The sequence below is a fragment of the Symsagittifera roscoffensis genome, chromosome 7 (genome assembly GCF_963678635.1).
Source record: "Symsagittifera roscoffensis chromosome 7, txSymRosc1.1, whole genome shotgun sequence".
Taxonomy (NCBI): domain Eukaryota; kingdom Metazoa; phylum Xenacoelomorpha; order Acoela; family Convolutidae; genus Symsagittifera; species Symsagittifera roscoffensis.
This window is the reverse complement of record NC_087068.1, coordinates 32,942,991-32,970,963: the sequence shown is the minus strand read 5'-3', so window position 1 is coordinate 32,970,963 and position 27,973 is coordinate 32,942,991. Positions and strand designations below refer to the sequence as shown.

At 34.0% G+C, this 27,973-nt stretch overlaps 1 protein-coding gene across 1 annotated transcript in view; it reads left to right on the top strand.

The window, feature by feature from the left end:
• The window catches only part of LOC134852002 (cilia- and flagella-associated protein 251-like), an 88,571-nt gene extending 61,215 nt beyond the window's left edge, over positions 1-27,356 (top strand). Inside the window, exons 7-8 of the mRNA XM_063868278.1 lie at positions 13,477-13,554; positions 27,165-27,356. Coding sequence (XP_063724348.1) covers positions 13,477-13,554; positions 27,165-27,356 — 270 coding nt within the window. The remainder of the gene's footprint in view (positions 1-13,476; positions 13,555-27,164) is intronic.
• Positions 27,357-27,973: the final 617 nt, after the last annotated feature.

The window sequence follows — 27,973 nt, the reverse complement described above, 5'->3', positions numbered from 1 at the left end:
CACTAACAATCTCTATCTAATTGTGTCCTTGTTCCAACCATTTGAAAAATAGAGAAGATTTTTGTATTTGGTTGTTTTGATTTTTTCTTTCTGCAAGAAAAACTGAAATTTTTTAAAAGTTTTTCTTATATATATTTTTTCATTTTTCTTGTCATTTTTTTTATACGCAGAAAAAAACGAAACTAATTAAAAAAACATTAAATTTTTTTTGCATTTTTTAAAGTGTATGATCGTAGTATTCTGTGCTACTTGCATAGTAACCGGCTAACCTTCATTTTGCAAGTACTTCTCAAAATAATAAAAATAAAGAAACAAGGATAGTCGGTTGCTGTGCAAGTAACGTCCATTAGAGAATGTTCATACCATATTCATAAATAAACTAGAAAAATGTATTTTTTCTTCAAAATAGTGTCGTTTTTAGTGCGTGGTGTGATTGGAGATCAAAATAAAAACGCGTAGAAAGTTAATAAATTAGGCATAATCGACCATATTTGTCTTCAGAAAATAAATGACAAAAAATCGAAAATAATATGAATAAAAAAATTTCAAAAATATGACACTACCTTTTTATATGTTATTTTGGAAAATTTTATCGACCAGGTTATCTCTGCTACATCTTCAATCCTATGCTACATCCTCAAGATCATAAGCAGTCATGTTGAATTTCCAGATTTGTTAATTCTGTACGTCTGCTTTCCATGATGGTCTAATGCGGAGACCTTTCGCTGTAATGAAGGACAATAATTCAAAGGACAATAATTCAAAGGACAAGAAGGACAATAATTCAAAAAAGTCAGGGAAAGTGTTCAAAGTACACTAAAATAAATGATTCCAATTACCCTCGAAACTCTCAGACAAGAAACCAAAGCTTCAATCAATACAATGATGTAGGAAGCTCTAGCGAATTCAAAAAAAAGAAACCCTTAAGGAAGCAAAAAATGAACTACAACAGACGGAATAATATTCGTATACTTGGATTAGAAGAAGATGAGCGCGAAACTACTCCACTGCAACCCAAAAAGTTGTCGATGTATCGCAGTTAATTGAAATTCTAATGATATATTGATTGCCCATAGATAACGTTTTAGAGGGAATAAACCGCGCCCTATTATTGTCCGTTTCTCGTAGAGAGTAGGGAAAATTGATTTACTAAAGAAAAAGAAATCGTTAGGGAATAGCGCCAATTTGAACTATGTACGAATAATCGAAGACCTTCCTCACCCAAGAGTCAATCTTGTTAATATTATGAATTTTTTTGAAAAAAAAGTGTTTTCCCCAGCAACAAAGTTCAGACAACACATAATCACAAAAGTGCTCACAATGATGCCAATACTTAATCAATACTTAATAAAATGTTCGTTCCCTGAGTAAAAATTACGAAAACTTGGAAGAAATAGTTCATAGCTTAGAATGTCCGCCCTTAATATTTTGCATAGCAAAAACCTTGACTTAATAACGAAAATGACCTGTCCTAATACAAGGGTATGAAAAGTATTTGGCAAAAATCCTCATTTTTCTATTCTATCGCAAAATCGCTCTCTTTGAATTTATTTTATTCACTTTCTACTTTTGACGTTTTTGTTTCTATTAGAATTTTCTTGACCATCAATGCACAGGCAATTAAAGCATTCGCTTCGCCACCTAACTTTTGATCCTTCTGACTTTTGTACATGATATTTTCAAAGATCTCGCTGTAATGATTTATCAGTTTGTTCGACTGGCGAATCTCGAGACGCTTTGACTCCATTATCTGACTTCTTAATGGGCTGTCTCGTTTTCAGTCCACTAACAATCTCTATCTAATTGTGTCCTTGTTCCAACCATTTGAAAAATAAAGAAGAATTTTGTATTTGGTTGTTTTGCTTTTTTCTTTCTGCAAGAAAAACTGAAATTTTTTAAAAAGTTTGTCTTATTTATATTTTTTCGTTTTTCTTGTCATTTTTTTAAACGCAGAAAAAACGAAACTAAGTTAATAAAACATTAAATTTTTTTTGCATTTTTTAAAGTGTATGATTGTAGTATTCTGTGCTACTTGCATAGTAACCGGCTAACCTTCATTTTGCAAATACCTCCTGCTACCATGTGATCGTTTCTTCTCAAAATAATAAAAATAAAGAAACAAGGATAGTCGGTTGCTGTGCAAGTAACGTCCATTAGAGAATGTTCCGGCTATGAGAGAATGTTCCAACCATATTCATAAATAAACTAGAAAAATGTATTTTTTCTTCAAAATAGTGTCGTTTTTAGTGCGTGGTGTGATTGGAGATCAAAAAAAAAACGCGTAGAAAGTTAATTAATTAGGCATAATCGACCATATTTGTCTTCAGAAAATAAATGACAAAAAATCGAAAATAATATGAAAAAAAAAGTTTCAAAAATATGACACTTCATTTTTATATGTTCTTTTGGAAAATTTTATCGACCAGGTTATCTCGGACACAGGTTATGTTCAACCAATTTTTCTCGACACTGGTTCTCAACCAATCAGAATCAGAAAAAGTTCCTAATCGCTGAATGATTTTTGCACTGAAGCGGAGATAAAATTAGCAGGAAAAAAGTTATAGCATGAGCAGTCCGTCCATATTGATTGATTTTTGTAAAACTTTTTTCAATTTTTTATATATATCGGTAATTTATATTTTTTTCAACGCGTCTTTTTTCAATGCGTCTTAGCCTAATTGTTGTGATAAGCTTAGTAAATACTTTCAGATACAGTAAAAAGGAAAACCAAACTATGACATCAAATATGACAGTCCTCAACTCGTTGGATACTCATTTGGATAAACAGCCACCTCCCATCAAACTACTCAACCAGACGCCTGAAATACGCATAGCAAAGAATGACTAAAAAAAGCATGCACGGTATTTAGTCTCTTACAAGAAGGACAATAATTCAAAAAAGTCAGGGAAAGTGTTCAAAGTACACTAAAATAAATGATTCCAATTACCCTCGAAACTCTCAGACAAGAAACCAAAGCTTCAATCAATACAATGATGTAGGAAGCTCTAGCGAATTCAAAAAAAAAGAAACCCTTAAGGAAGCAAAAAATGAACTACAACAGACGGAATAATATTCGTATACTTGGATTAGAAGAAGATGAGCGCGAAACTACTCCACTGCAACCCAAAAAGTTGTCGATGTATCGCAGTTAATTGAAATTCTAATGATATATTGATTGCCCATAGATAACGTTGTAGAGGGAATAAACCGCGCCCTATTATTGTCCGTTTCTCGTAGAGAGTAGGGAAAATTAATTTAGTAAAGAAAAAGAAATCGTTAGGGAATAGCGCCAATTTGAACTATGTACGAATAATCGAAGACCTTCCTCACCCAAGAGTCAACCTTGTTAATATTATGAATTTTTTTGAAAAAAAGTGTTTTCCCCAGCAACAAAGTTCAGTCAGACAACACATAATCACAAAAGTGCTCACAATGATGCCAATACTTAATCAATACTTAATAAAATGTTCGTTCCCTGAGTAAAAATTACAAAAACTTGGAAGAAATAGTTCATAGCTTATAATGTCCGCCCTTAATATTTTGCTTAGCAGAAACCTTGACTTAATAACGAAAATGACCTGTCCTAATACAAGGGTATAAAAAGTATTTGGCAAAAATCCTCATTTTTCTATTCTATCGCCAAATCGCTCTCTTTGAATATATTTTATTCACTTTCTACTTTTGTCGTTTTTGTTTCTATTACAATTTTCTTGACCATCAATGCACAGGCAATTAAAGCATTCGCTTCGCCACCTAACTTTTGATCCTTCTGACTTTTGTACATGATATTTTCAAAGATCTCGCTGTAATGATTTATCAGTTTGTTCGACTGGCGAATCTCGAGACGCTTTGACTTCATTATCTGACTTCTTAATGGGCTGTCTCGTTTTCAGTCCACTAACAATCTCTATCTAATTGTGTCCTTGTTCCAACCATTTGAAAAATAGAGAAGAATTTTGTATTTGATTGTTTTGCTTTTTTCTTTCTGCAAGAAAAACTGAAATTTTTAAAAAAGTTTGTCTTATATATATTTTTTCATTTTTCTTGTCATTTTTTTATACGCAGAAAAAAACGAAACTAATTAAAAAAACATTAATTTTTTTTGCATTTTTTAAAGTGTATGATCGTAGTATTCTGTGCTACTTGCATAGTAACCGGCTAACCTGCAAGTACCTCCTGCTACCATGTGATCGTTTCTTCTCAAAATAATAAAAATAAAGAAACAAGGATAGTCGGTTGCTGTGCAAGTAACGTCCATTAGAGAATGTTCCGGCTATGAGAGAATGTTCCAACCATATTCATAAATAAACTAGAAAAATGTATTTTTTCTTCAAAATAGTGTCGTTTTTAGTGCGTGGTGTGATTGGAGATCAAAATAAAAACGCGTAGAAAGTTAATAAATTAGGCATAATCGACCATATTTGTCATCAAAAAATAAATGACAAAAAATCGAAAATAATATGAATAAAAAAATTTCAAAAATATGACACTACCTTTTTATATGTTATTTTGGAAAATTTTATCGACCAGGTTATCTCGGACACTGGTTATGTTCAACCAATTTTTCTCGACACTGGTTCTCAACCAATCAGAATCAGAAAAAGTTCCTAATCGCTGAATGATTTTTGCACTGAAGCGGAGATAAAATTAGCAGGAAAAAAGTTATAGCATGAACAGTCCGTCCATATTGATTAATTTTTGTAAAACTTTTTTCAATTTTTTATATATATCGGTAAGTTATATTTTTTTTTCAACGCGTATTTTTTCAACGCGTCTTAGCCTAATTGTTGTGATAAGCTTGGTAAAAACTTTCAGATACAGTAAAAAGGAAAACCAAACTATGACATCAAATATGACAGTCCTCAACTCCTTGGATACTCATTTGGATAAACAGCCACCTCCCATCAAACTACTCAACCAGACGCCTGAAATACCCATAGCAAAGAATGACTAAAAAAAGCATGCACGGTATTTAGTCTCTTACAAGAAGGACAATAATTCAAAAAAGTCAGGGAAAGTGTTCAAAGTACACTAAAATAAATGATTCCAATTACCCTCGAAACTCTCAGACAAGAAATCAAAGCTTCAATCAATACAATGATGTAGGAAGCTCTAGGGAATTCAAATTAAAGAAACCCTTGAACAAGCAAAAAATGAACTACAACAGACGGAATAATATTCGTATACTTGGATTAGAAGAAGATGAGCGCGAAACTACTCCACTGCAACCCAAAAAGTTGTCGATGTATCGCAGTTAATTGAAATTCTAATGATATATTGATTGCCCATAGATAACGTTGTAGAGGGAATGAACCGCGCCCTATTATTGTCCGTTTCTCGTAGAGAGTAGGGAAAATTAATTTAGTAAAGAAAAAGAAATCGTTAGGGAATAGCGCCAATTTGAACTATGTACGAATAATCGAAGACCTTCCTCACCCAAGAGTCAACCTTGATAATATTATGAATTTTTTTGAAAAAAAGTGTTTTCCCCAGCAACAAAGTTCAGACAACACATAATCACAAAAGTGCTCACAATGATGCCAATACTTAATCAATACTTAATAAAATGTTCGTTCCCTGAGTAAAAATTACAAAAACTTGGAAGAAATAGTTCATAGCTTATAATGTCCGCCCTTAATATTTTGCTTAGCAGAAACCTTGACTTAATAACGAAAATGACCTGTCCTAATACAAGGGTATAAAAAGTATTTGGCAAAAATCCTCATTTTTCTATTCTATCGCCAAATCGCTCTCTTTGAATATATTTTATTCACTTTCTACTTTTGTCGTTTTTGTTTCTATTACAATTTTCTTGACCATCAATGCACAGGCAATTAAAGCATTCGCTTCGCCACCTAACTTTTGATCCTTCTGACTTTTGTACATGATATTTTCAAAGATCTCGCTGTAATGATTTATCAGTTTGTTCGACTGGCGAATCTCGAGACGCTTTGACTCCATTATCTGACTTCTTAATGGGCTGTCTCGTTTTCAGTCCACTAACAATCTCTATCTAATTGTGTCCTTGTTCCAACCATTTGAAAAATAGAGAAGAATTTTGTATTTGGTTGTTTTGCTTTTTTCTTTCTGCAAGAAAAACTGAAATTTTTAAAAAAGTTTGTCTTATATATATTTTTTCATTTTTCTTGTCATTTTTTTATACGCAGAAAAAAACGAAACTAATTAAAAAAAATATTAAATTTTTTTTGCATTTTTTAAAGTGTATGATCGTAGTATTCTGTGCTACTTGCATAGTAACCGGCTAACCTGCAAGTACCTCCTGCTACCATGTGATCGTTTCTTCTCAAAATAATAAAAATAAAGAAACAAGGATAGTCGGTTGCTGTGCAAGTAACGTCCATTAGAGAATGTTCCGGCTATGAGAGAATGTTCCAACCATATTCATAAATAAACTAGAAAAATGTATTTTTTCTTCAAAATAGTGTCGTTTTTAGTGCGTGGTGTGATTGGAGATCAAAATAAAAACGCGTAGAAAGTTAATAAATTAGGCATAATCGACCATATTTGTCTTCAGAAAATAAATGACAAAAAATCGAAAATAATATGAATAAAAAAATTTCAAAAATATGACACTACCTTTTTATATGTTATTTTGGAAAATTTTATCGACCAGGTTATCTCGGACACTGGTTATGTTCAACCAATTTTTCTCGACACTGGTTCTCAACCAATCAGAATCAGAAAAAGTTCCTAATCGCTGAATGATTTTTGCACTGAAGCGGAGATAAAATTAGCAGGAAAAAAGTTATAGCATGAACAGTCCGTCCATATTGATTAATTTTTGTAAAACGTTTTTCAATTTTATATATATATATCGGTAAGTTATATATTTTTTCAACGCGTCTTTTTTCAACGCGTCTTAGCCTAATTGTTGTGATAAGCTTAGTAAATACTTTCAGATACAGTAAAAAGGAAAACCAAACTATGACATCAAATATGACAGTCCTCAACTCCTTGGATACTCATTTGGATAAACAGCCACCTCCCATCAAACTACTCAACCAGACGCCTGAAATACCCATAGCAAAGAATGACTAAAAAAAGCATGCACGGTATTTAGTCTCTTACAAGAAGGACAATAATTCAAAAAAGTCAGGGAAAGTGTTCAAAGTACACTAAAATAAATGATTCCAATTACCCTCGAAACTCTCAGACAAGAAACCAAAGCTTCAATCAATACAATGATGTAGGAAGCTCTAGCGAATTCAAATTAAAGAAACCCTTGAAGAAGCAAAAAATGAACTACAACAGACGGAATAATATTCGTATACTTGGATTAGAAGAAGATGAGCGCGAAACTACTCCACTGCAACCCAAAAAGTTGTCGATGTATCGCAGTTAATTGAAATTCTAATGATATATTGATTGCCCATAGATAACGTTGTAGATGGAATAAACCGCGCCCTATTATTGTCCGTTTCTCGTAGAGAGTAGGGAAAATTAATTTAGTAAAGAAAAAGAAATCGTTAGGGAATAGCGCCAACTTGAACTATGTACGAATAATCGAAGACCTTCCTCACCCAAGAGTCAACCTTGTTAATATTATGAATTTTTTTGAAAAAAAGTGTTTTCCCCAGCAACAAAGTTCAGACAACACATAATCACAAAAGTGCTCACAATGATGCCAATACTTAATCAATACTTAATAAAATGTTCGTTCCCTGAGTAAAAATTACGAAAACTTGGAAGAAATAGTTCATAGCTTATAATGTCCGCCCTTAATATTTTGCTTAGCAGAAACCTTGACTTAATAACGAAAATGACCTGTCCTAATACAAGGGTATAAAAAGTATTTGGCAAAAATCCTCATTTTTCTATTCTATCGCCAAATCGCTCTCTTTGAATATATTTTATTCACTTTCTACTTTTGTCGTTTTTGTTTCTATTACAATTTTCTTGACCATCAATGCACAGGCAATTAAAGCATTCGCTTCGCCACCTAACTTTTGATCCTTCTGACTTTTGTACATGATATTTTCAAAGATCTCGCTGTAATGATTTATCAGTTTGTTCGACTGGCGAATCTCGAGACGCTTTGACTCCATTATCTGACTTCTTAATGGGCTGTCTCGTTTTCAGTCCACTAACAATCTCTATCTAATTGTGTCCTTGTTCCAACCATTTGAAAAATAGAGAAGATTTTTGTATTTGGTTGTTTTGCTTTTTTCTTTCTGCAAGAAAAACTGAAATTTTTAAAAAAGTTTGTCTTATATATATTTTTTCATTTTTCTTGTCATTTTTTTATACGCAGAAAAAAACGAAACTAATTAAAAAAAATATTAAATTTTTTTTGCATTTTTTAAAGTGTATGATCGTAGTATTCTGTGCTACTTGCATAGTAACCGGCTAACCTGCAAGTACCTCCTGCTACCATGTGATCGTTTCTTCTCAAAATAATAAAAATAAAGAAACAAGGATAGTCGGTTGCTGTGCAAGTAACGTCCATTAGAGAATGTTCCGGCTATGAGAGAATGTTCCAACCATATTCATAAATAAACTAGAAAAATGTATTTTTTCTTCAAAATAGTGTCGTTTTTAGTGCGTGGTGTGATTGGAGATCAAAATAAAAACGCGTAGAAAGTTAATAAATTAGGCATAATCGACCATATTTGTCTTCAAAAAATAAATGACAAAAAATCGAAAATAATATGAATAAAAAAATTTCAAAAATATGACACTACCTTTTTATATGTTATTTTGGAAAATTTTATCGACCAGGTTATCTCGGACACTGGTTATGTTCAACCAATTTTTCTCGACTCTGGTTCTCAACCAATCAGAATCAGAAAAAGTTCCTAATCGCTGAATGATTTTTGCACTGAAGCGGAGATAAAATTAGCAGGAAAAAAGTTATAGCATGAACAGTCCGTCCATATTGATTAATTTTTGTAAAACTTTTTTCAATTTTTTATATATATCGGTAAGTTATATATTTTTTTCAACGCGTATTTTTTCAACGCGTCTTAGCCTAATTGTTGTGATAAGCTTAGTAAAAACTTTCAGATATAGTAAAAAGGAAAACCAAACTATGACATCAAATATGACAGTCCTCAACTCCTTGGATACTCATTTGGATAAACAGCCACCTCCCATCAAACTACTCAACCGGACGCCTGAAATACCCATAGCAAAGAATGACTAAAAAAAGCATGCACGGTATTTAGTCTCTTACAAGAAGGACAATAATTCAAAAAAGTCAGGGAAAGTGTTCAAAGTACACTAAAATAAATGATTCCAATTACCCTCGAAACTCTCAGACAAGAAACCAAAGCTTCAATCAATACAATGATGTAGGAAGCTCTAGCGAATTCAAATTAAAGAAACCCTTAAGGAAGCAAAAAATGAACTACAACAGACGGAATAATATTCGTATACTTGGATTAGAAGATGAGCGCGAAACTACTCCACTGCAACCCAAAAAGTTGTCGATGTATCGCAGTTAATTGAAATTCTAATGATATATTGATTGCCCATAGATAACGTTGTAGAGGGAATAAACCGCGCCCTATTATTGTCCGTTTCTCGTAGAGAGTAGGGAAAATTAATTTAGTAAAGAAAAAGAAATCGTTAGGGAATAGCGCCAATTTGAACTATGTACGAACAATTGAAGACCTTCCTCACCCAAGAGTCAATCTTGTTAATATTATGATTTTTTTTGAAAAAAAAAGTGATTTCCCCAGCAACAAAGTTCAGACAACACATAATCACAAAAGTGCTCACAATGATGCCAATACTTAATCAATACTTAATAAAATGTTCGTTCCCTGAGTAAAAATTACGAAAACTTGGAAGAAATAGTTCATAGCTTAGAATGTCCGCCCTTAATATTTTGCTTAGCAGAAACCTTGACTTAATAACGAAAATGACCTGTCCTAATACAAGGGTATGAAAATTATGTGACAAAAATCGCATAACAAGAGGTTGAGGTGTACTGATTCAGTTACGAGAAAACATAGAAATAGTTGAAACTTTTGAAAGTCCGTTTGAGGAGTCAGTGGTAGCTCTCAATGATGTGGAAGCGTTCCGTTTTAAGCTCATTTGCCTCTACAACAAACCGAGAACCGTTAAAATGTACTTTGTTGAAAAATTATACAAATACATTGAGTCTGCGGTGACATGATTGTGGACATTTTGCGTGAAAATCTTTTAACTTTCAAGTAGTCTACAGCAGTAAGTTCGAATGGGTTTGAAATTTGCGGTAAGGAAGCGACTAGCATAATGGATCATTCAAAAACGTGCTTAGATCATTTTTTGTCCAAAACTTTCCTAATTACGATTTTCAAATAGTTGAACATCAAAGTTTTAGCGATCATTTTCCAGTTGTCTTAAAAGGGAATATTTAAAAATATTTCACAAAAAAGCAGAGGATGTCGCTTTTTGAATCATCAAGCTAAAATGAAGTTTTATGATGAAACTATACGAGAAAAGTTGGCTGAAGTAACGCAAAATTAATGCAAGATCGGGGTGCAGATGATTCCCTTATATTGTTTCACTCTTGTTTCATGCAAGTCACGGACAGCTTAGCCCCCATAAGAGACTACAGTAGGGTAGAGAGTAAAAATGAAAATTTATTTTGTAAACAAAACAAAGCACACCAAAATTAAGTCCAGGGAAGTTGTAAGGAACATTTACAACGCTTCAGAAATCATCGGTCAAAAATTGAATTAGAATTGAAACTGTCAAAAAAAATATTATAATGCAAAGTTTGTTGGTTGTACTGGAAACTCACGTCAAACCTATGAGTTGTTGAAAGAAGCGGCTGGGAAAAGTAATTATCAGAGCAATTTTTCCATGCTAATTTCTTTTGTTCATTCCACTCCTACTTCCCAATCTAGCGATACAGCTGAAGTTTTCTATCGATTCTTCGCCAAAGTTGGAATAACAGTTCAAAAAACGAGTGATTTCTCCACTCCTATAACTCTGAACCAAATAAATTCTTCTGTTTTTGTTGAAAAAGTATCAATATTATATGTAGACGATATTACTTCAAGCTTATCGAATAAGTTATCATCGGGAGTGGACAATGTAAATGAAATTCTCGTGAAAATGTCTAAACATGTAACACTCCCTCTTTTAACCACTCTTATCAATCAATTACTGAAACAAGGAGTTTTTCCTCAAGTTCTCAAAATACAAAGTTTTACCACTTCATAAAGACGCATCGAAAGTTGAAGAGGATGATCATGGACCAATTTCTCTTTTAATTGCATGGATTATATTATACGAAAGAGTTGTTTTTAATCGGGTGTATGCTTTTCCTTATTCTCTTGCAAACAATTTGGTTTCCACAAGAAGCATCAATTAAAAAACGCAATTGTCGAGCTAACTGAAAAGTCAGATTCATCACAAACATGAAAAAAAAATTGTTGATTGAAAAAAGCTTCCAATACTATTGACCACGAGTTGACGTTTAAGAAACTCGAAATTTATGGTACAGTTAACAGCATTTTAACTGGTTCAAAAGCTATTTATCGAATCGTTTGCAGTGTGTCAAACAGCGGACGCCAAATCATCATGGCTCAATGTTGAGTGTGGTGTGCCGCAAGGGTCTATACTAGGAAAACTTTTGTTTTCAATCGAGATAATTAATCTGCCTCAGAGCTGTGGAAGTACAGTCATTTATCTGTTTGCTGACGACTTAAACATAACAGGAATTAGTTACACATCACGCATAATTCAAAAGGAGTTAAATCGAATTCTTCTTGATTAAATGCCATCAAGCTCAAGCTGAATTTAAAAAAACTGATAAGATATCACTAGAATCTGGTGCCTTCAACACCATGCTCAATTTTTTGTTTGTTTTAAGTAATAATTGAGTAAGCACTGAATTTTCATGCAAGTATTCAGAAATAAAAATTGATCAACTTTTATCTTTTAAATGTCATGTTGCCTATGTAGTCTAGGGACTCAAAAAACACTGTCGAGTTATTCTAAATTGAGACATTTGTCCCAAGATCGCAACTTCTCAAATACTATATTAGCAAAAATAAAATCTATTATGCAGTACGGAGTCCTCATCTATAGATGCTGTTATTTCTCTACATTGAAGCCAACTTATCTGCTACAGGAAAAAAACTCTAAAGTTCATACACTTTATAAAGATGTTAGATACTTATCTGCTACAGGAAAAAAACGCTAAAGTTCATACACTTTATAAAGATGATAGATCTGAAGACCTGTTCACTCAAAATAATTTACTAACTATATCTGAACTACATGTATATAATGTACTGAATTTTGTCTTGCGCTCAGAAAATCAGCGTCACTCAGAACTGGTTTTGAACGATATGTTTTCATTTGAAACCTCTGCGCGGACGACTAGGCGTTCTATGAACAAAACGACGACATCTCCTTTTTGTAAACGCAATCTTGAAAAATACTCTTTGAGAATTAGAGGTGCCCGCCTAAAAGTTTCTTGAAAAACGAAGTTCTATCTGAAGACTCAGATTGCTTAACTACAAAACAAGATACGAATTGCTATTACAATATCAAACTCAGCTACATACTCAACAACAGTGAAATAACTCGAAATTTAACTCAAAACAGCTAAACTTTGTGTTTGAAACCAAAATACTAAATTCCGCATAAGAGTACCTCGATGTTTTTCTTGTTTTTTTTTCTTCCCTCGCTTAATTTCGGACTTGTGCTACCATAATTCCTCTGACAGCTACAAATTGTGATTTTGCATAAAATTTCTCTTTGTCTAATATCTAGAAAAGTTTCTGCGTGAAAAAAATGTGAAAACAAAAAAACCCTCAATTTTGGTACCTTTAGAAAATTTTTTGTTAGCTTGTTCAACCAGGCAAATTATGTTGAGTTTCACTTCAGCTCGGGTACACTCCTTGTAGATGCTGAGAGCTCAACACAGATTTGCTTGGTAGTGCCATCATCAGATGGTAATTTTCTTGAATCGTTGCTTTTTGCAAAATAAGTTTGAAGAAACAAATTTTTTTTTCTCTCCAACAAATTGTTGACAATACAATGAAGAATCATATCAAACAGACTAAAGGCTGACTGTAAAGTGGGCACTAGTCCCGTTGTCTGTCCTCTCCGAGTCTCTTTCATAAAACAAGGTGCGAGTAAATTCTTGATGTAATTTTTGTTGAATTTTCTTACTTCGAAATGATTTGGAGAAATACATTTTTTTATTCTGATCTGGCAAAATTCGCAATTTCATGTATCTCTAATCTGCTCATTTTGTAATCGGTCCATGTTAAACTTATTGGCGATGATTTTTTTGTTAAGTTTGATTTTTTTTGCGATTTCTTCGAGAATTTTGAATACGCAATTCTGCGATTCTGATTGGCTGAAAATAACTGAAAATCACTTTCCAACTTTTCATCCCTCAATCACGAGGGACGCCACCTAACAAACTCATCTCTTTCGTAAAGATGATAAATGCTAACTAAGTTGCTCGCAGTTAGGCAAGCATAACTGATGTTGTTTATTTTCAGCCCAGTGAGCAGGCGAAGAGTGCGACTGCGTCTGCACGCACTGAACAGCTGAGCAAGGCGAAGAGACGCAACGCGCTGGTCAGTTGTGGCGTCATGATAGACAGTCACGGTCACACCCATCACCAAAAGTACCACTTCATCCACATGCGCACCCTCTGACTCATCACACACACACACTCTCTCTCTCTCGCGATCCCTCATAGATTGTGTTCATGCAAGGCAAACCATCGGACTCTTTTCCAATGCATCAAAGCCCCTCTAATTTTTTTAAATATTCCATATCTATGCTGGACATCCAGCAATTCGAGACCATAACTAACCAAAACATTGATAACGTCGTAACTTACCCATTTTTATCCCTGTTTTGACTAATAGAACTTAATTATGGGGAAGAGAAGCGTGATTCATAAGCCAGAGCATTCAAAATATCTAAAACCCAAAATGAAGTATTTTAACTCAGACTTTGGGTTGGCGTTGGCAGTGGATAGGAAAAAGCCCAGAGAGTTGTTCACATTATGTTGCATCTAATCTTTTTTCTCGTAAATCTCAAACCTTAGCATGTGTTGTTTCGTATTTTGAATACTTTGTTTTGTCAGAAAAACCATTTATCATCATATGGATATCATTAGTGCTTCATGGAACATCCCTTTAGTCACTCAAATTTAACTTTCTGCATGCGTTAACTTTGACTTTTGATTACCAGGTCGACTCATGATTTAATTGAAACGGTCAAAGAATGTCCTTTTTTAGGGGTGTTTTTGACACATTTTTCGTTTTCAAACAGCGTTTTTGTTCAGTTATGTGGGTTTGAAAATTGACAATTTGACTGATGTATGAAAAGTTATTCGCGCGAACTTTCCAATTTTCTTCCAACTAGTAGCATAGACAGCAAAATCATACGGCTCAGAAATCAATCCAAGTTGATTGAGGGCCGCTAATTGATCAAAATATTGCGCAAAACTCATAAGTCAGAGCAGGGGCGGATCTAGGATTTTCTCGAGGGGGGGGGGGGCGGATTTTCAAAAAATTTTCCAAAATTTTGACGACCTTTTTTTTGGGTCAACCAAATTGATTTTTCGAGCTCTCCCAAAGCACTGTATCGCCCCTATTTTGGCTAAATTTTCTGCGCCGCAGGCAAATTTTTGAAAAAACAGTCAAAGCGCTCCCCCTCAAAGTTAGTATATATTGGCGCCGAAGGTGCCTTTAGAAAAATTTTAGAGTCGGTCGGCCAAAAATGGATTTCTGAAAAAGTATCAAAGGGGGGACCCTTTGGGTCGGCAGGGGGTCGAATCCCTGAGGGGGCGGCGTCCGCCCCCAACCCCCCCCCCCCCTACCCCCCAAATCCGCCCCTGAGTCAGGGGCACAGAACAAAACGAGCATACTTGTAATATGGAATCCAACATAAATGCAAGTAGAAAAAATTGCTTATGTTTCACAAACCAAGTTAACATCAGCCCCCTTTCCTCCCCCCAAAAAAATCGGTTCGTATTTTCGCTCGTTTGCTCAACTCCAACTGACTAAACGCATATTGTAATTGGAGGCTTGGAAGCCCTATTTCGGATTTCGGCTTCTAGCTCACTGCTTATTGTTATTTCTACGTTCTCTGTCAACTCGCCAACTCATTCACGCGGACCGCCATATACATATTTCTCGCCAGCTCATCTGGAAACGGTGGCGGGTCGCCATATACATATTTTCAATTTTTTAAAACTTGCTTTGGATTTTGTCGTCCACGCGGGTGTAGTTTTGCAGTCAACATACCAATCAACTCTTGGTCACTCTTTTGCATATTATTGTTCTGACAATTTGAAAAAGGGGAGGAATTTTGTTTTCGGGTGTGTTTTTTCCACGCAAAATCAGGAACAAAAAAATCATTGGAATGGGTCGAGTGACATATCATATTGAAGCCCTTCCAGTCGTAATTCGAACAATATTGAAAAACTCGAAACAATTTTTCTCAGTGTTCGAGAAACACCGGTTTGAAATATTTTTGATTTTCGCTCCATTTCAGCTCCCAATCCCTGTGTTAACGAAAAGTTGTGCTACCTATCTTTTCACGGTCACAAATTTAGTCCCACTTTTCCCAAGTTTTTAATAGTGAACTGAGTAACTTTTCACTTTCGCGCCAACGGCACATCACCCCCTCTGCTTACTACTAAAATATCATCAAAACGCTCCTGAACCCAGCCACGGGTAGGAGAATATTATCCATCACCTTGTAAAATTCATTCTTCATTTCATCAATAAAACGCAGCCCTTAATCGTTATCGACCGCACTACAAAAGTGCACCTTACCAAGTGTTTCGTTTGTTTGCTCAACGCCAACTGAATATACATTTTCCGTAGGTTGAAGCTTGAAAAGATATTTTTTAGCGCACCGCTGATTATTCTTGCCAGGTTGTCTACCAATTCTTTCATATTTGGCATTCGTTAGCAGAGCATTTGCGATATTTTTGTCCCATTCTGCCAGGGGTTAATTATCTTCAGGGGTTGACATGATAGATAATGCCCAGCCACATATGTTACCTCGCCATTGAAATGAAACCCAGCGTACCATTCTGCTCAAGGTCCTCTCCGCATTTTTTGGTGGACAAACTTGAGATCAGGGCCTTATGGTCCGTTATTACTGTAAGATGCCCGCCAAATAGGTACTTTTTGGAAGTGTCTGGTCACCGAGGTTACGCTCACTATTTTAGCTCTTTTTGGCTCTTTTGCCCCCTTTTTGCTCTAATTCAGCTCATAAACCCTGATTGGATGCATCTCCTTTAAACGGTGTCTCGCAGTTCACATCGAAATGCCTTTTTATAACAAAGTCTCTGACCTATCTTCGTAGTAGTTAGAACATAGTTGAAAGATGCCCGAGGGAAAAAGAGCCCGGCCTGAGGGCACGAAGGACCCGAGTGCGGCTTTTTGCCCGAGGCCATCTTCAACTATGTTCTAACTGTTGAAGAGTATCTTTTTGCTCTTTCTGAGAAAAAGATGCCAGAAAATTGTCAAAGAGCGCGGAAAAGTGCGCGAAACTATGCAAATGATTTCATTTTTCTATCATGCCTTGTCACGAAAGAACTTGTGTGAAAGGGCAAAAACATACTCTTCTATTACGACAAAAGCTTTTTCAAAGTAAATTTATTCCCAATTTTTCCGGGCACTTTCTAGGAGATCTTCCAATGCACGTGCACTTTTGATTTGAAGCAATGAATATTTTTCCGCTTCGAGCCAACGCGCGTCACGCTCCCTCTGGTCCCTGCTAGAATATCGTGCAAATACAGCTGCATCCCCGATAGGCTTACAACTTAGTATCCATCACTACGTGAAACTAGATCCGAATGTCGTCCAGCGTAATGCGACAACTCGTAACGTTTTGCGAGCTTGCCAACAGAGGCTAGGACTGAATAAGAAATTTAGAGCCGGTTATCGGCGACCTCAAACAAAAACTCTTGCTTTCCTGTATTTTTTCGAGTTGTCCTTCGTTGCAAGTTGCCGCATTACCGTCGTCCGTGCTATAAAATTCGGCTATGAATTGTTATCGATCTCCTTAAAAAAGGGACTTTACACTGTCTTTCCTTTTAATCCTCAACGCCAATTGAATAAAAGCAGATTAATGTTCAAAAGTATATTTTGTCTTCTCATCAGCCGCTGATTTTCTTGGTCACTATGTCTATCAACTTTTCCATGATCGACATCTGGTAGCAGTTGCAATATGTTTGTTTGTTGCTCACCTTAAGAGCAACAATCAAATTCACCTGTCCTTCTCACATCGCTGTCATCACAATCGAAGCTATTAGACTCTGCTGATTGTAAAGACTCCATCCACTGTAGTTGCATTGGTATCAACTTATCATGGAAAACAATTTTGATACTACTTAATCCTTTGATTAAATTCTTCAAAACTTAACACCAGTTTAACATCACAAAAATTTAACATCAGATAAAATCAGCTTTCCGTAATTGACCCGTAAGTTGATATTTTCAACTCCAAATTTTTGCATTAAAGCCGTCGATTGTTTTTAGGTGTGCCTTTTCATATTGTTTGAAACCGCTCTAATCTTCGTGCTTCTAGTAGTAAAAGTTTTTGGCATGAAGTTAGTACTGGCTTACTTTGAAACCATTCGGCTGCCAAAACGGATTTTTCACTCTGTCGCTCAGTAAGAGATTATGTCTAGAACGACTTTCATCATCTTTCTGATTTTCTTCTCATCCATGTGTTTCTTCCCACCCTGCCCTTTACTGCTACTGCGCTAGCAGTAACGTAACTTTGAGGGATATATATTTATGTATGTATGATAATACCTATGTCTTATTATATATAAAACATTGTCCAAGGTCACCGGAGTGCAAACCTCGGTAAGCAGCTGAAGAAATCAGTCAGTCATTTAACTACGCTGATATCAGCCGGACTTGGAGAAAACAATTAAACAAAAATAGATAAATATAGTTTTTTGCGATTAAAAATTAGTTTTATCTCAAGTCAGTCGCGTAGGATATCAAAATGTCATAGATATGTCTACTCACCCAAATCACCAATGCACCGAAATTATTTTTGGTCTCGGTCGTCTCGCCTTCTCCGCCGGCGTTTCAAATTTGTCATGCTCTCCCATTTATCCTTGCCCTATCGACAGCCTTGATTGTTTCTCCTCGTACCCTGCCCTTTGCCTTCCGCATGAGTAGGATGCTACCACTGGGCATGCTTCTTCATGGTCCGCTTTCCATCCATTTCCGCAACTAAAACATTTGGATGCGTCCAATGTGTTTACTTCTTAATCTCCTTCTTATTTGATCTCTCTCTCTCTCTTCTAGTTATTGCCCAATAGCTTTAATAATATTTGTCCCGCATTATGATCCTTTCCTTTTGCCACCGAAATTGTTCGTGTAGCTATTCAAAGGTGACTGGCTCCTCCTCTTTCTGGTGTTCCTTCTGTTATATATGATTGTGTATTCCAGGGCTCTGTCAGCAGTTAGTCTCTCTCTCTCTCTCTCTCTCTCTCTCTCTCTCTCTCTCTCTCTTCTCTCCTCTCCTCTCTCTTCTCTCTTCTCTCTCCTCTCTCCTCTCTCCTCTCTCCTCTCTCCTCTCTCCTCTCTCCTCTCCTCTCTCTCTCTCTCTCAAACTGTTAATTCTTAAAAAAAAAAAATGAAGGTTTTTTTTTCAAATTGTTTTTTTTTGCGTTGTGTGATTAATAAAAAGATCTGAACGATTATAAAAACGTAGGCATATTCAAACGTCATAGTAAAATAGCCCAATTGGAAATTAGTTTGTGAAGAAAAATGTCTAGAAAACGAAATAACAATCGTTAAGAAATTTCAAAAGTTTTTTCATCTTTTTTGTTTTTTGAACTTCGAAGTTTTTGGTTACCAAATTGGCGCTGAAAAATTCCAAAAACCAACTTGACTCATTTAACACTAAATTTTTCACGGCCTAATTAAGTATAAAGAAGCTTTTGTAAAATTTTGAAAATGGTTATCTCAATATTGAGAGATTTTTTTTCAAAATTTTTAAAAGTTGTGCGAGTCACGGCTGAAGGAGCTTTAATTTCATTTATCACTCAATCCGTTTCGATGATTTTACGTGGTACCTCATTTTGCAGGGAAAACAAGAAGGAAAAAAGAAATCACCTCGCCCGAATATAAAGTTCTTCCACATTTTTCGAAGCAATAAAATTGTTACAAAAAGCACAGTTGAACGTTTGCTGAAGAGCTACAAAACAGACAAGCAGTAAACAGTGTTCAAACAAATCAAATATTTTTACAAAACATAAGATCACCGACAGTAACTTCTAACAACTGGCAGCTTTTTTTATTAATTTGCCTCGGTAACCAATCGCTACTGCACCCACTGAGACCTGGTGTAAAAATAAACCAAATGTGTAGTGTTTTTCTTTTTCAAACTACCACGAACTTGTTGTGGCACGTTGAAAGTAGAGGTGATACAGTAGGAATATACATCAAAAAAATATAAAAAAGAGAATTTTAGCGCACACAAAAAAAAACAAAATGTCCGAAAGTCGACTATAAACTCGGAAACAATTGACAATGACATTTCCAATTTCAAACGTTTACCGGGTGCCAATTTTTGGCCTGGAAAAGTTACTAAAAATTTTAAAGGAAGATATGAGAAACTTATCGAATCGAACATGATGGGAGCATCTATTGTGCGATGACTTTAATAAAAAAAATTCAGAAATAACAATTATACTAGAAAAAATTGGTGAACATAATATTATGGTAGAAAAAATTGGTGAACACAATATTATGGCAAATTCTAAATGAATATAGCCACCAGGCAAATCACTTTGACAAATGAGTGAACTGATTACTTTCTTGCAAATTTTGAAAGGCTATGAAAAAAAAGTTACCACCCTATCAAACCATCATTGTGTTGCTTTCTCAATTAAATTATTGAAAACATATTTCGATTGTATAGGCTCAAACAATTACGTAGTAAGAAAATTTAATCAGGTAAATTGTTAGTTTTTTACCAAGGATAATTTTTTTTTCAAAAAAAAGTATTTTTCTGACACAATGAAATTTATCATAGTCATACGTCATTTCAAATGCGGCGAGAAATTACGACGTAAAAAAGCAAAAAAAAATCTGACAAGAGCTTAAGCTTTTTACAAAAATACCAAATTTCAAAACATGAAGCAGTTTGAAATGTGTTTGGAATAAATGCAGTTTGAAATGTTTTTGGAAATGATGCAGTTTGAAATGTGTTTAGAATTATTATGAGGGTACTGACAGAAAAATTTTAGTGGCCTGCTTTTTTTTACGTCTGCTGAAAACAATTGATACAGTCAATCATTTTAATTGATACAACATTTTTCCGTTAATTTGAGAAGATCTTTTATTGATCTGCTACCGTCAAAATCTCAACCACAGAATGTGTCCAAACTGATAAAAAAATCCGATTCAAAACCAAGGGAAAGTTGTTCTACAGGGTATGATTTTTGTACTATTTTGTTTCTGTTTTCTGTTATTGGTCTACCAAACACTGGCAGAGGTTTCGATTTCACAATATTCTCTGCCAAATAGATGACCAGTGACAAAAGATGTCAAAATTTTTGAGTATTGTATCCAACTGGATGGCATGAATAATTTGATAGTAATAAAAAGTAAAAGAAAAATGTTCATTTTGAAAATAAAATTGACAGTTTTTTGGTATCAAAGCATGACTCAAAGTTGAAAATTCTTTGGCAAACTTGGACCATAAAATTTTTATCACATACTCATGCAATGAAGTAGGCATTTTATTACCAATATTATAATACTACAAAATGCTGCCATCAAGATATCCTAGTTATGAATGCAAGTCCTGCATTCAACAGTTAAACAATTTTTTGGTGTAAAAGTTAATGGTTTAGCCAAAAAAACAGAAACAAACAAAAACGGAGCCTTCTCAAAATTAAACGTTTAGGTAATTTTTTTATTTTAAACGGATTTTTTGCACAGATTTTTTGCCATTTGTAAACAAAAAACAGAGTTATAATCTGAAAAAAAAGTATTTTTCAAGATTAGCTTGAAAATCCTGTGAAAAAATTAAACAAACAGCTTCCATGTTTTTATGAAAAAAAATGGATAACTTAACAAAAATGAAGTTATTTGTATGCATCAAAACCAAAAAAAAAGAAAACTCTTAATACAAAAACCTGTAGAAGCAAAACAACAATCGCTTATAGTATACGCCTACTTTCCAGTTTTCTTGTATTTTTTGACTATAGTTTAATTGCTGCTCTCAACAATTGAAACCTTTTTGAATTCGCCATCTAGCTGAACAACAACTTCGAAGAAGAAGTTCTACTCAAGACAATCAAGAAATGTTTTGCTCGTTAAATGCTAAAAAACATCTTTGTTTATTGATCATTAACCCAGACAGGCTACTTAGAAGCAAAAAGTTTTGCTCAAAGGCATCGCTTTTTGTGGCTTCTTACGTTGTTTTTATTCTAAACATAATTTTCAGTTTAAATATTTCTACTTCTGTGATAACAAGGGTATTGCAATCGGATATAAGCCTTTTTTGTTCTTGTAAACAAATTTGTCCAGACTTCAGCTGATGCAATACATGACATCGTGCGTCGTATATTTGCGCTCCTTGATCTACTAATCTCACTGTGCATCTTTATTAGTGTTACAGTTCAACCTTTTTACATATTTCTTTGGTATTTTTTTTGAGTTTTCGACTTCGTCGTTTTCGATTTGCTTTTTGTCGACTTAGTTTCCGCTTTGATTTTACAATTCATTTAATTGTTCATTGTAACATAACTCGTTTTTGGTGTTCTCATTTACCTCTGCTGTTTCTTTGTATTTTTTTAAAACCTTGACAGCGTATATATTTCTTTTTTGTTTCTTTTTTCGATTAAAACTTTATTCTGCCCAAATAAAATTCCGCCTTATTTTTATCGGCTTAGTGACCTAACTTCAAGTTATTTCAATGGAAACATGATTTTGTTGCTTATCTGTGGGTCGGAAAAAAAGCAAAGCATCATAATAGAAATTATAATTCCAATTATTCATGACAACAATTTTTTCGTCGAATTTTTTTTTCAACTTGATAGATTTTGCCTTATATTATATCGATTTATCGGCCTCATATTGCGTTTTTCGACGAGCAAAAAAACTTTGGGCGTATGTGTATGCATGTGTGTGTTTTGAGGGCTTGGAGTCCTAATAACTGTTTATTAGTCTTGTTTTTTTTGGGCTAAAATATTTCGGCTTAGTTGTCTCATGTTGTTTCAATTGACGTGCAAATATTGTTTTTTGAGAGTATTGAGTGCGACAGTGACTTTTGATAAGTCTTAAACCTTGTTGATTTTATTTCGGCTTGAAAAGTTTTGCTAAGGTATTTGCTACCGCTTGGGAAATTATATTCCGATGCGACATTCTATTGTCTCGGCTTGTTTTTTTTCAAAAGTAGCCTTATATCTGATCTAGTTTTTTTTCGATAATTTCGTTGGTTTTTTGTCATTTTTTTGTAATATAACACAGGTGGTGCTTAGCAAAGCTTCGCCTCTGAGGTTTTAAATTACTTGTTTTAACAATAACTGCAGTCGATTTTAAAAAACTAAGCAAAAAGAATAGCAAAAAAAAATAAATTCATGTACACAAACCATACAAGACTGTTCGTAGTGCCTAGAGGTTTGCATCTGTTTTAATTCGAATCCCTATATCACATCCAAAAATTTTGATACGCGAATGGAACAGCACAAGCTCTGATCACAATCAATTTTAAAATAAAAACACTAAAAAATCAAATTTGGTTTTTTCCTTTTTTGTTTCACTTTTGTGCGTGGTTCGGGTAGAGGTAAAAAAGATTTTAATATACTTAACAATGGTTTTATTTGACTCCAATTATCTATACAAAAAAGGTGACCAGTGACAAAAGATGTCAAAAATTTTGAGTATTGTATCCAACTGGATGGCATGAATAATTTGATAGTAATAAAAAGTAAAAGAAAAATGTTCACTTTGAAAATAAAATTGACAGTTTTTTGGTATCAAAGCATGACTCAAAGTTGAAAATTCTTTGGCAAACTTGGACCATAAAATTTTTATCACATACTCATGCAATGAAGTAGGCATTTTATTACCAATATTATAATACTACAAAATGCTGCCATCAAGATATCCTAGTTATGAATGCAAGTCCTGCATTCAACAGTTAAACAATTTTTTGGTGTAAAAGTTAATGGTTTAGCCAAAAAAACAGAAACAAACAAAAACGGAGCCTTCTCAAAATTAAACGTTTAGGTAATTTTTTTATTTTAAACGGATTTTTTGCACAGATTTTTTGCCATTTGTAAACAAAAAACTGAGTTATAATCTGAAAAAAAAGTATTTTTCAAGATTAGCTTGAAAATCCTGTGAAAAAATTAAACAAACAGCTTCCATGTTTTTATGAAAAAAAATGGATAACTTAACAAAAATGAAGTTATTTGTATGCATCAAAACCAAAAAAAAAGAAAACTCTTAATACAAAAACCTGTAGAAGCAAAACAACAATCGCTTATAGTATACGCCTACTTTCCAGTTTTCTTGTATTTTTTGACTATAGTTTAATTGCTGCTCTCAACAATTGAAACCTTTTTGAATTCACCATCTAGCTGAACAACAACTTCGAAGAAGAAGTTCTACTCAAGACAATCAAGAAATGTTTTGCTCGTTAAATGCTAAAAAAACATCTTTGTTTATTGATCATTAACCCAGACAGGCTACTTAGAAGCAAAAAGTTTTGCTCAAAGGCATCGCTTTTTGTGGCTTCTTACGTTGTTTTTATTCTAAACATAATTTTCAGTTTAAATATTTCTACTTCTGTGATAACAAGGGTATTGCAATCGGATATAAGCCTTTTTTGTTCTTGTAAACAAATTTGTCCAGACTTCAGCTGATGCAATACATGACATCGTGCGTCGTATATTTGCGCTCCTTGATCTACTAATCTCACTGTGCATCTTTATTAGTGTTACAGTTCAACCTTTTTACATATTTCTTTGGTATTTTTTTTGAGTTTTCGACTTCGTCGTTTTCGATTTGCTTTTTGTCGACTTAGTTTCCGCTTTGATTTTACAATTCATTTAATTGTTCATTGTAACATAACTCGTTTTTGGTGTTCTCATTTACCTCTGCTGTTTCTTTGTATTTTTTTAAAACCTTGACAGCGTATATATTTCTTTTTTGTTTCTTTTTTCGATTAAAACTTTATTCTGCCCAAATAAAATTCCGCCTTATTTTTATCGGCTTAGTGACCTAACTTCAAGTTATTTCAATGGAAACATGATTTTGTTGCTTATCTGTGGGTCGGAAAAAAAGCAAAGCATCATAATAGAAATTATAATTCCAATTATTCATGACAACAATTTTTTCGTCGAATTTTTTTTTCAACTTGATAGATTTTGCCTTATATTATATCGATTTATCGGCCTCATATTGCGTTTTTCGACGAGCAAAAAAACTTTGGGCGTATGTGTATGCATGTGTGTGTTTTGAGGGCTTGGAGTCCTAATAACTGTTTATTAGTCTTGTTTTTTTTGGGCTAAAATATTTCGGCTTAGTTGTCTCATGTTGTTTCAATTGACGTGCAAATATTGTTTTTTGAGAGTATTGAGTGCGACAGTGACTTTTGATAAGTCTTAAACCTTGTTGATTTTATTTCGGCTTGAAAAGTTTTGCTAAGGTATTTGCTACCGCTTGGGAAATTATATTCCGATGCGACATTCTATTGTCTCGGCTTGTTTTTTTTCAAAAGTAGCCTTATATCTGATCTAGTTTTTTTTCGATAATTTCGTTGGTTTTTTGTCATTTTTTTGTAATATAACACAGGTGGTGCTTAGCAAAGCTTCGCCTCTGAGGTTTTAAATTACTTGTTTTAACAATAACTGCAGTCGATTTTAAAAAACTAAGCAAAAAGAATAGCAAAAAAAATAAATTCATGTACACAAACCATACAAGACTGTTCGTAGTGCCTAGAGGTTTGCATCTGTTTTAATTCGAATCCCTATATCACATCCAAAAATTTTGATACGCGAATGGAACAGCACAAGCTCTGATCACAATCAATTTTAAAATAAAAACACTAAAAAATCAAATTTGGTTTTTTCCTTTTTTGTTTCACTTTTGTGCGTGGTTCGGGTAGAGGTAAAAAAGATTTTAATATACTTAACAATGGTTTTATTTGACTCCAATTATCTATACAAAAAAGGAAAAAGGTGCTGGTACACCGCCAAGTAAAAATCGACAGCCAGTTTTTTCTTTAATCTTTTTCTTGCTTAAGTTGTTCAATTTGGTTCAGAAAAAGTACTCTTCTAGCCAATTTTTTTTACTACACATTTTGATTTTGCCGTGTTACACGCCCATATATAAGAGTAAATAGAAAAAACGTTTTCCCGCTCAACAACCAGTAAATTTTTATAAGAATTGAGAACCAATCACTGATAGGTTTGGAGCAAGCATTATCCAAAATTCTAACTTTTAAAAGCATTACCTAAAAAAAATTTCAAATGAAATGAATTGTAAACTTTAATTGTTAACATTAGATCATTTTGATTTTCTCTGAATTACAAAATTATAACTAATCACATTTTTTCAAGCGCAACAAAAAATAAATGGCCCTTGAATTTTACAATTCAATCATAAGCAAGCTACATTTTTTGTGTCCCCGAAAAAAGCTTGAATCGGGAGATCTGCCTGATTTTTGTAATTGCCGTTATCGCTTTGCTTATCATTGATTGAAAAAACAGTTTCCATTTTTGACTTCATTCTTTTGCGTTAAGCAGTGTCATTGAAACATTATTTTGCAACTATACTTCTAGGATTTGCTTGTTCTCTTTTTTAGTTAAAAAAAGTTGGCCTTGTTAAACAACAAATGTAAACGTTAATTGACCTTACTAAACGTTAATTTTTAAAGATCCGTCAAATAATTTTTTTTCAAGGACAATTGCTTTAAAATTTCTCATTGTACAATTTTTTTTGTACAATCATGTTGTGCTACCTCCGCTTGTAAAAGATGAACTGTTTGGTTATTTCAAGTTATTAGAAACTAACGGCTTACTTGCTGAAAAGTCCCATTTTCTCAAAAACGTAACTCTTTCTCTCTGCTTGTATTGATTGAGATAATTACTACCAATATTTGAGCTGCACCAGAGAAACCAAAAAAAAACTTGGATAGTCATTTTTCGACATAAAGAGCTATCCAATTTGTTTATCGAGTTATGACTGTCAAATATGCCTTAGTTCTATTTTTTTTGTACAGATCTTTTTATCACACCACGCAGAAAAAACGACACCAATTCGATTTTTTTTAAAATAAAGACAAAGGTTGTAATTTTCTGTGCTACATGCATTAACCCTCTTGCTTTTCTTGACTGTGCAGTTTTTCAATGAAAAATTAATTGTAGTTTAAAAATCAGTCAGTTTAGGTGTTGTCGCATTAGTTTCTGCAGCATGAAATCTACTCAAAATCAAGTTTAAATTACAATACTTGAGTCAGTTTGATAGTTTCTCGTTTTTTAACAATTAAAAATCTCGGATTGTATTTAGTGTATTGTTTCATTTTTTAACATCAAAATGTCATTTGACTCAAACAGTTTCGGCTGTGATATTGCCATAAACGCTTCATATGGCGTCATTTTGAGCTTGATAATAGATTTAACAGCTAATGATGCACTGCAAGTGACCCGGAGATCCATTTTGCATGAGTTTGCTTTTCTTCGCCAAAACGATTACCCTCGGTTACTTCAATTAACGAACGCTAGTAGATCTACGGATTCAAAGTTAATTTTTGTTTTTTCAGCTTTTAATAGTTCGATACCATCTTTCAAGGTAAAAAATTGGAGTCGGAGGCAGTTTTACCAGTACTTTTGTGAGCAAATTGAATTTTTTTTTTCATTAAGATTAAGACAGCGGAAGTGAACTATCTGCTGTTTCCTTGTATTGTTATTTGTATCTTGTTTATGCAATGTCATTTTGTGTATCATTTCAGCGCATTATTTTGAACTCATGATAGCCATTTAAGTTGTTCATTTTAGTGTCAGAAGCAAAACTGTGCAGCTGCACTGCCTCAGTCATATTACTTGATGCCACGCCCCCTCTGAGCGCCACTCATATCCCAGCAAGGTAACTATCGAATAGCTAACTCACACCTAGGACAAACTGTTCCATGTTCCACCACGCTTGTGAATTCAATACATTGCGCTATGTTTCAGGACGAAGACTACGATGGTCACAAAGTGTCCTCAGCAGCAAAAAATGCGAAAGCTACTATGCGACTAGTTGAGCTGTCCACGCCCAAAAGAATCACCACTACAAAACAAGATACGAATTGCTATTACAATATCAAACTCAGCTACATACTCAACAACAGTGAAATAACTCGAAATTTAACTCAAAACAGCTAAACTTTGTGTTTGAAACCAAAATACTAAATTCCGCATAAGAGTACCTCGATGTTTTTCTTGTTTTTTTTTCTTCCCTCGCTTAATTTCGGACTTGTGCTACCATAATTCCTCTGACAGCTACAAATTGTGATTTTGCATAAAATTTCTCTTTGTCTAATATCTAGAAAAGTTTCTGCGTGAAAAAAATGTGAAAACAAAAAAAACCCTCAATTTTGGTACCTTTAGAAATTTTTTTGTTAGCTTGTTCAACCAGGCAAATTATGTTGAGTTTCACTTCAGCTCGGGTACACTCCTTGTAGATGCTGAGAGCTCAACACAGATTTGCTTGGTAGTGCCATCATCAGATGGTAATTTTCTTGAATCGTTGCTTTTTGCAAAATAAGTTTGAAGAAACAAATTTTTTTTTTCTCTCCAACAAATTGTTGACAATACAATGAAGAATCATATCAAACAGACTAAAGGCTGACTGTAAAGTGGGCACTAGTCCCGTTGTCTGTCCTCTCCGAGTCTCTTTCATAAAACAAGGTGCGAGTAAATTCTTGATGTAATTTTTGTTGAATTTTCTTACTTCGAAATGATTTGGAGAAATACATTTTTTTATTCTGATCTGGCAAAAT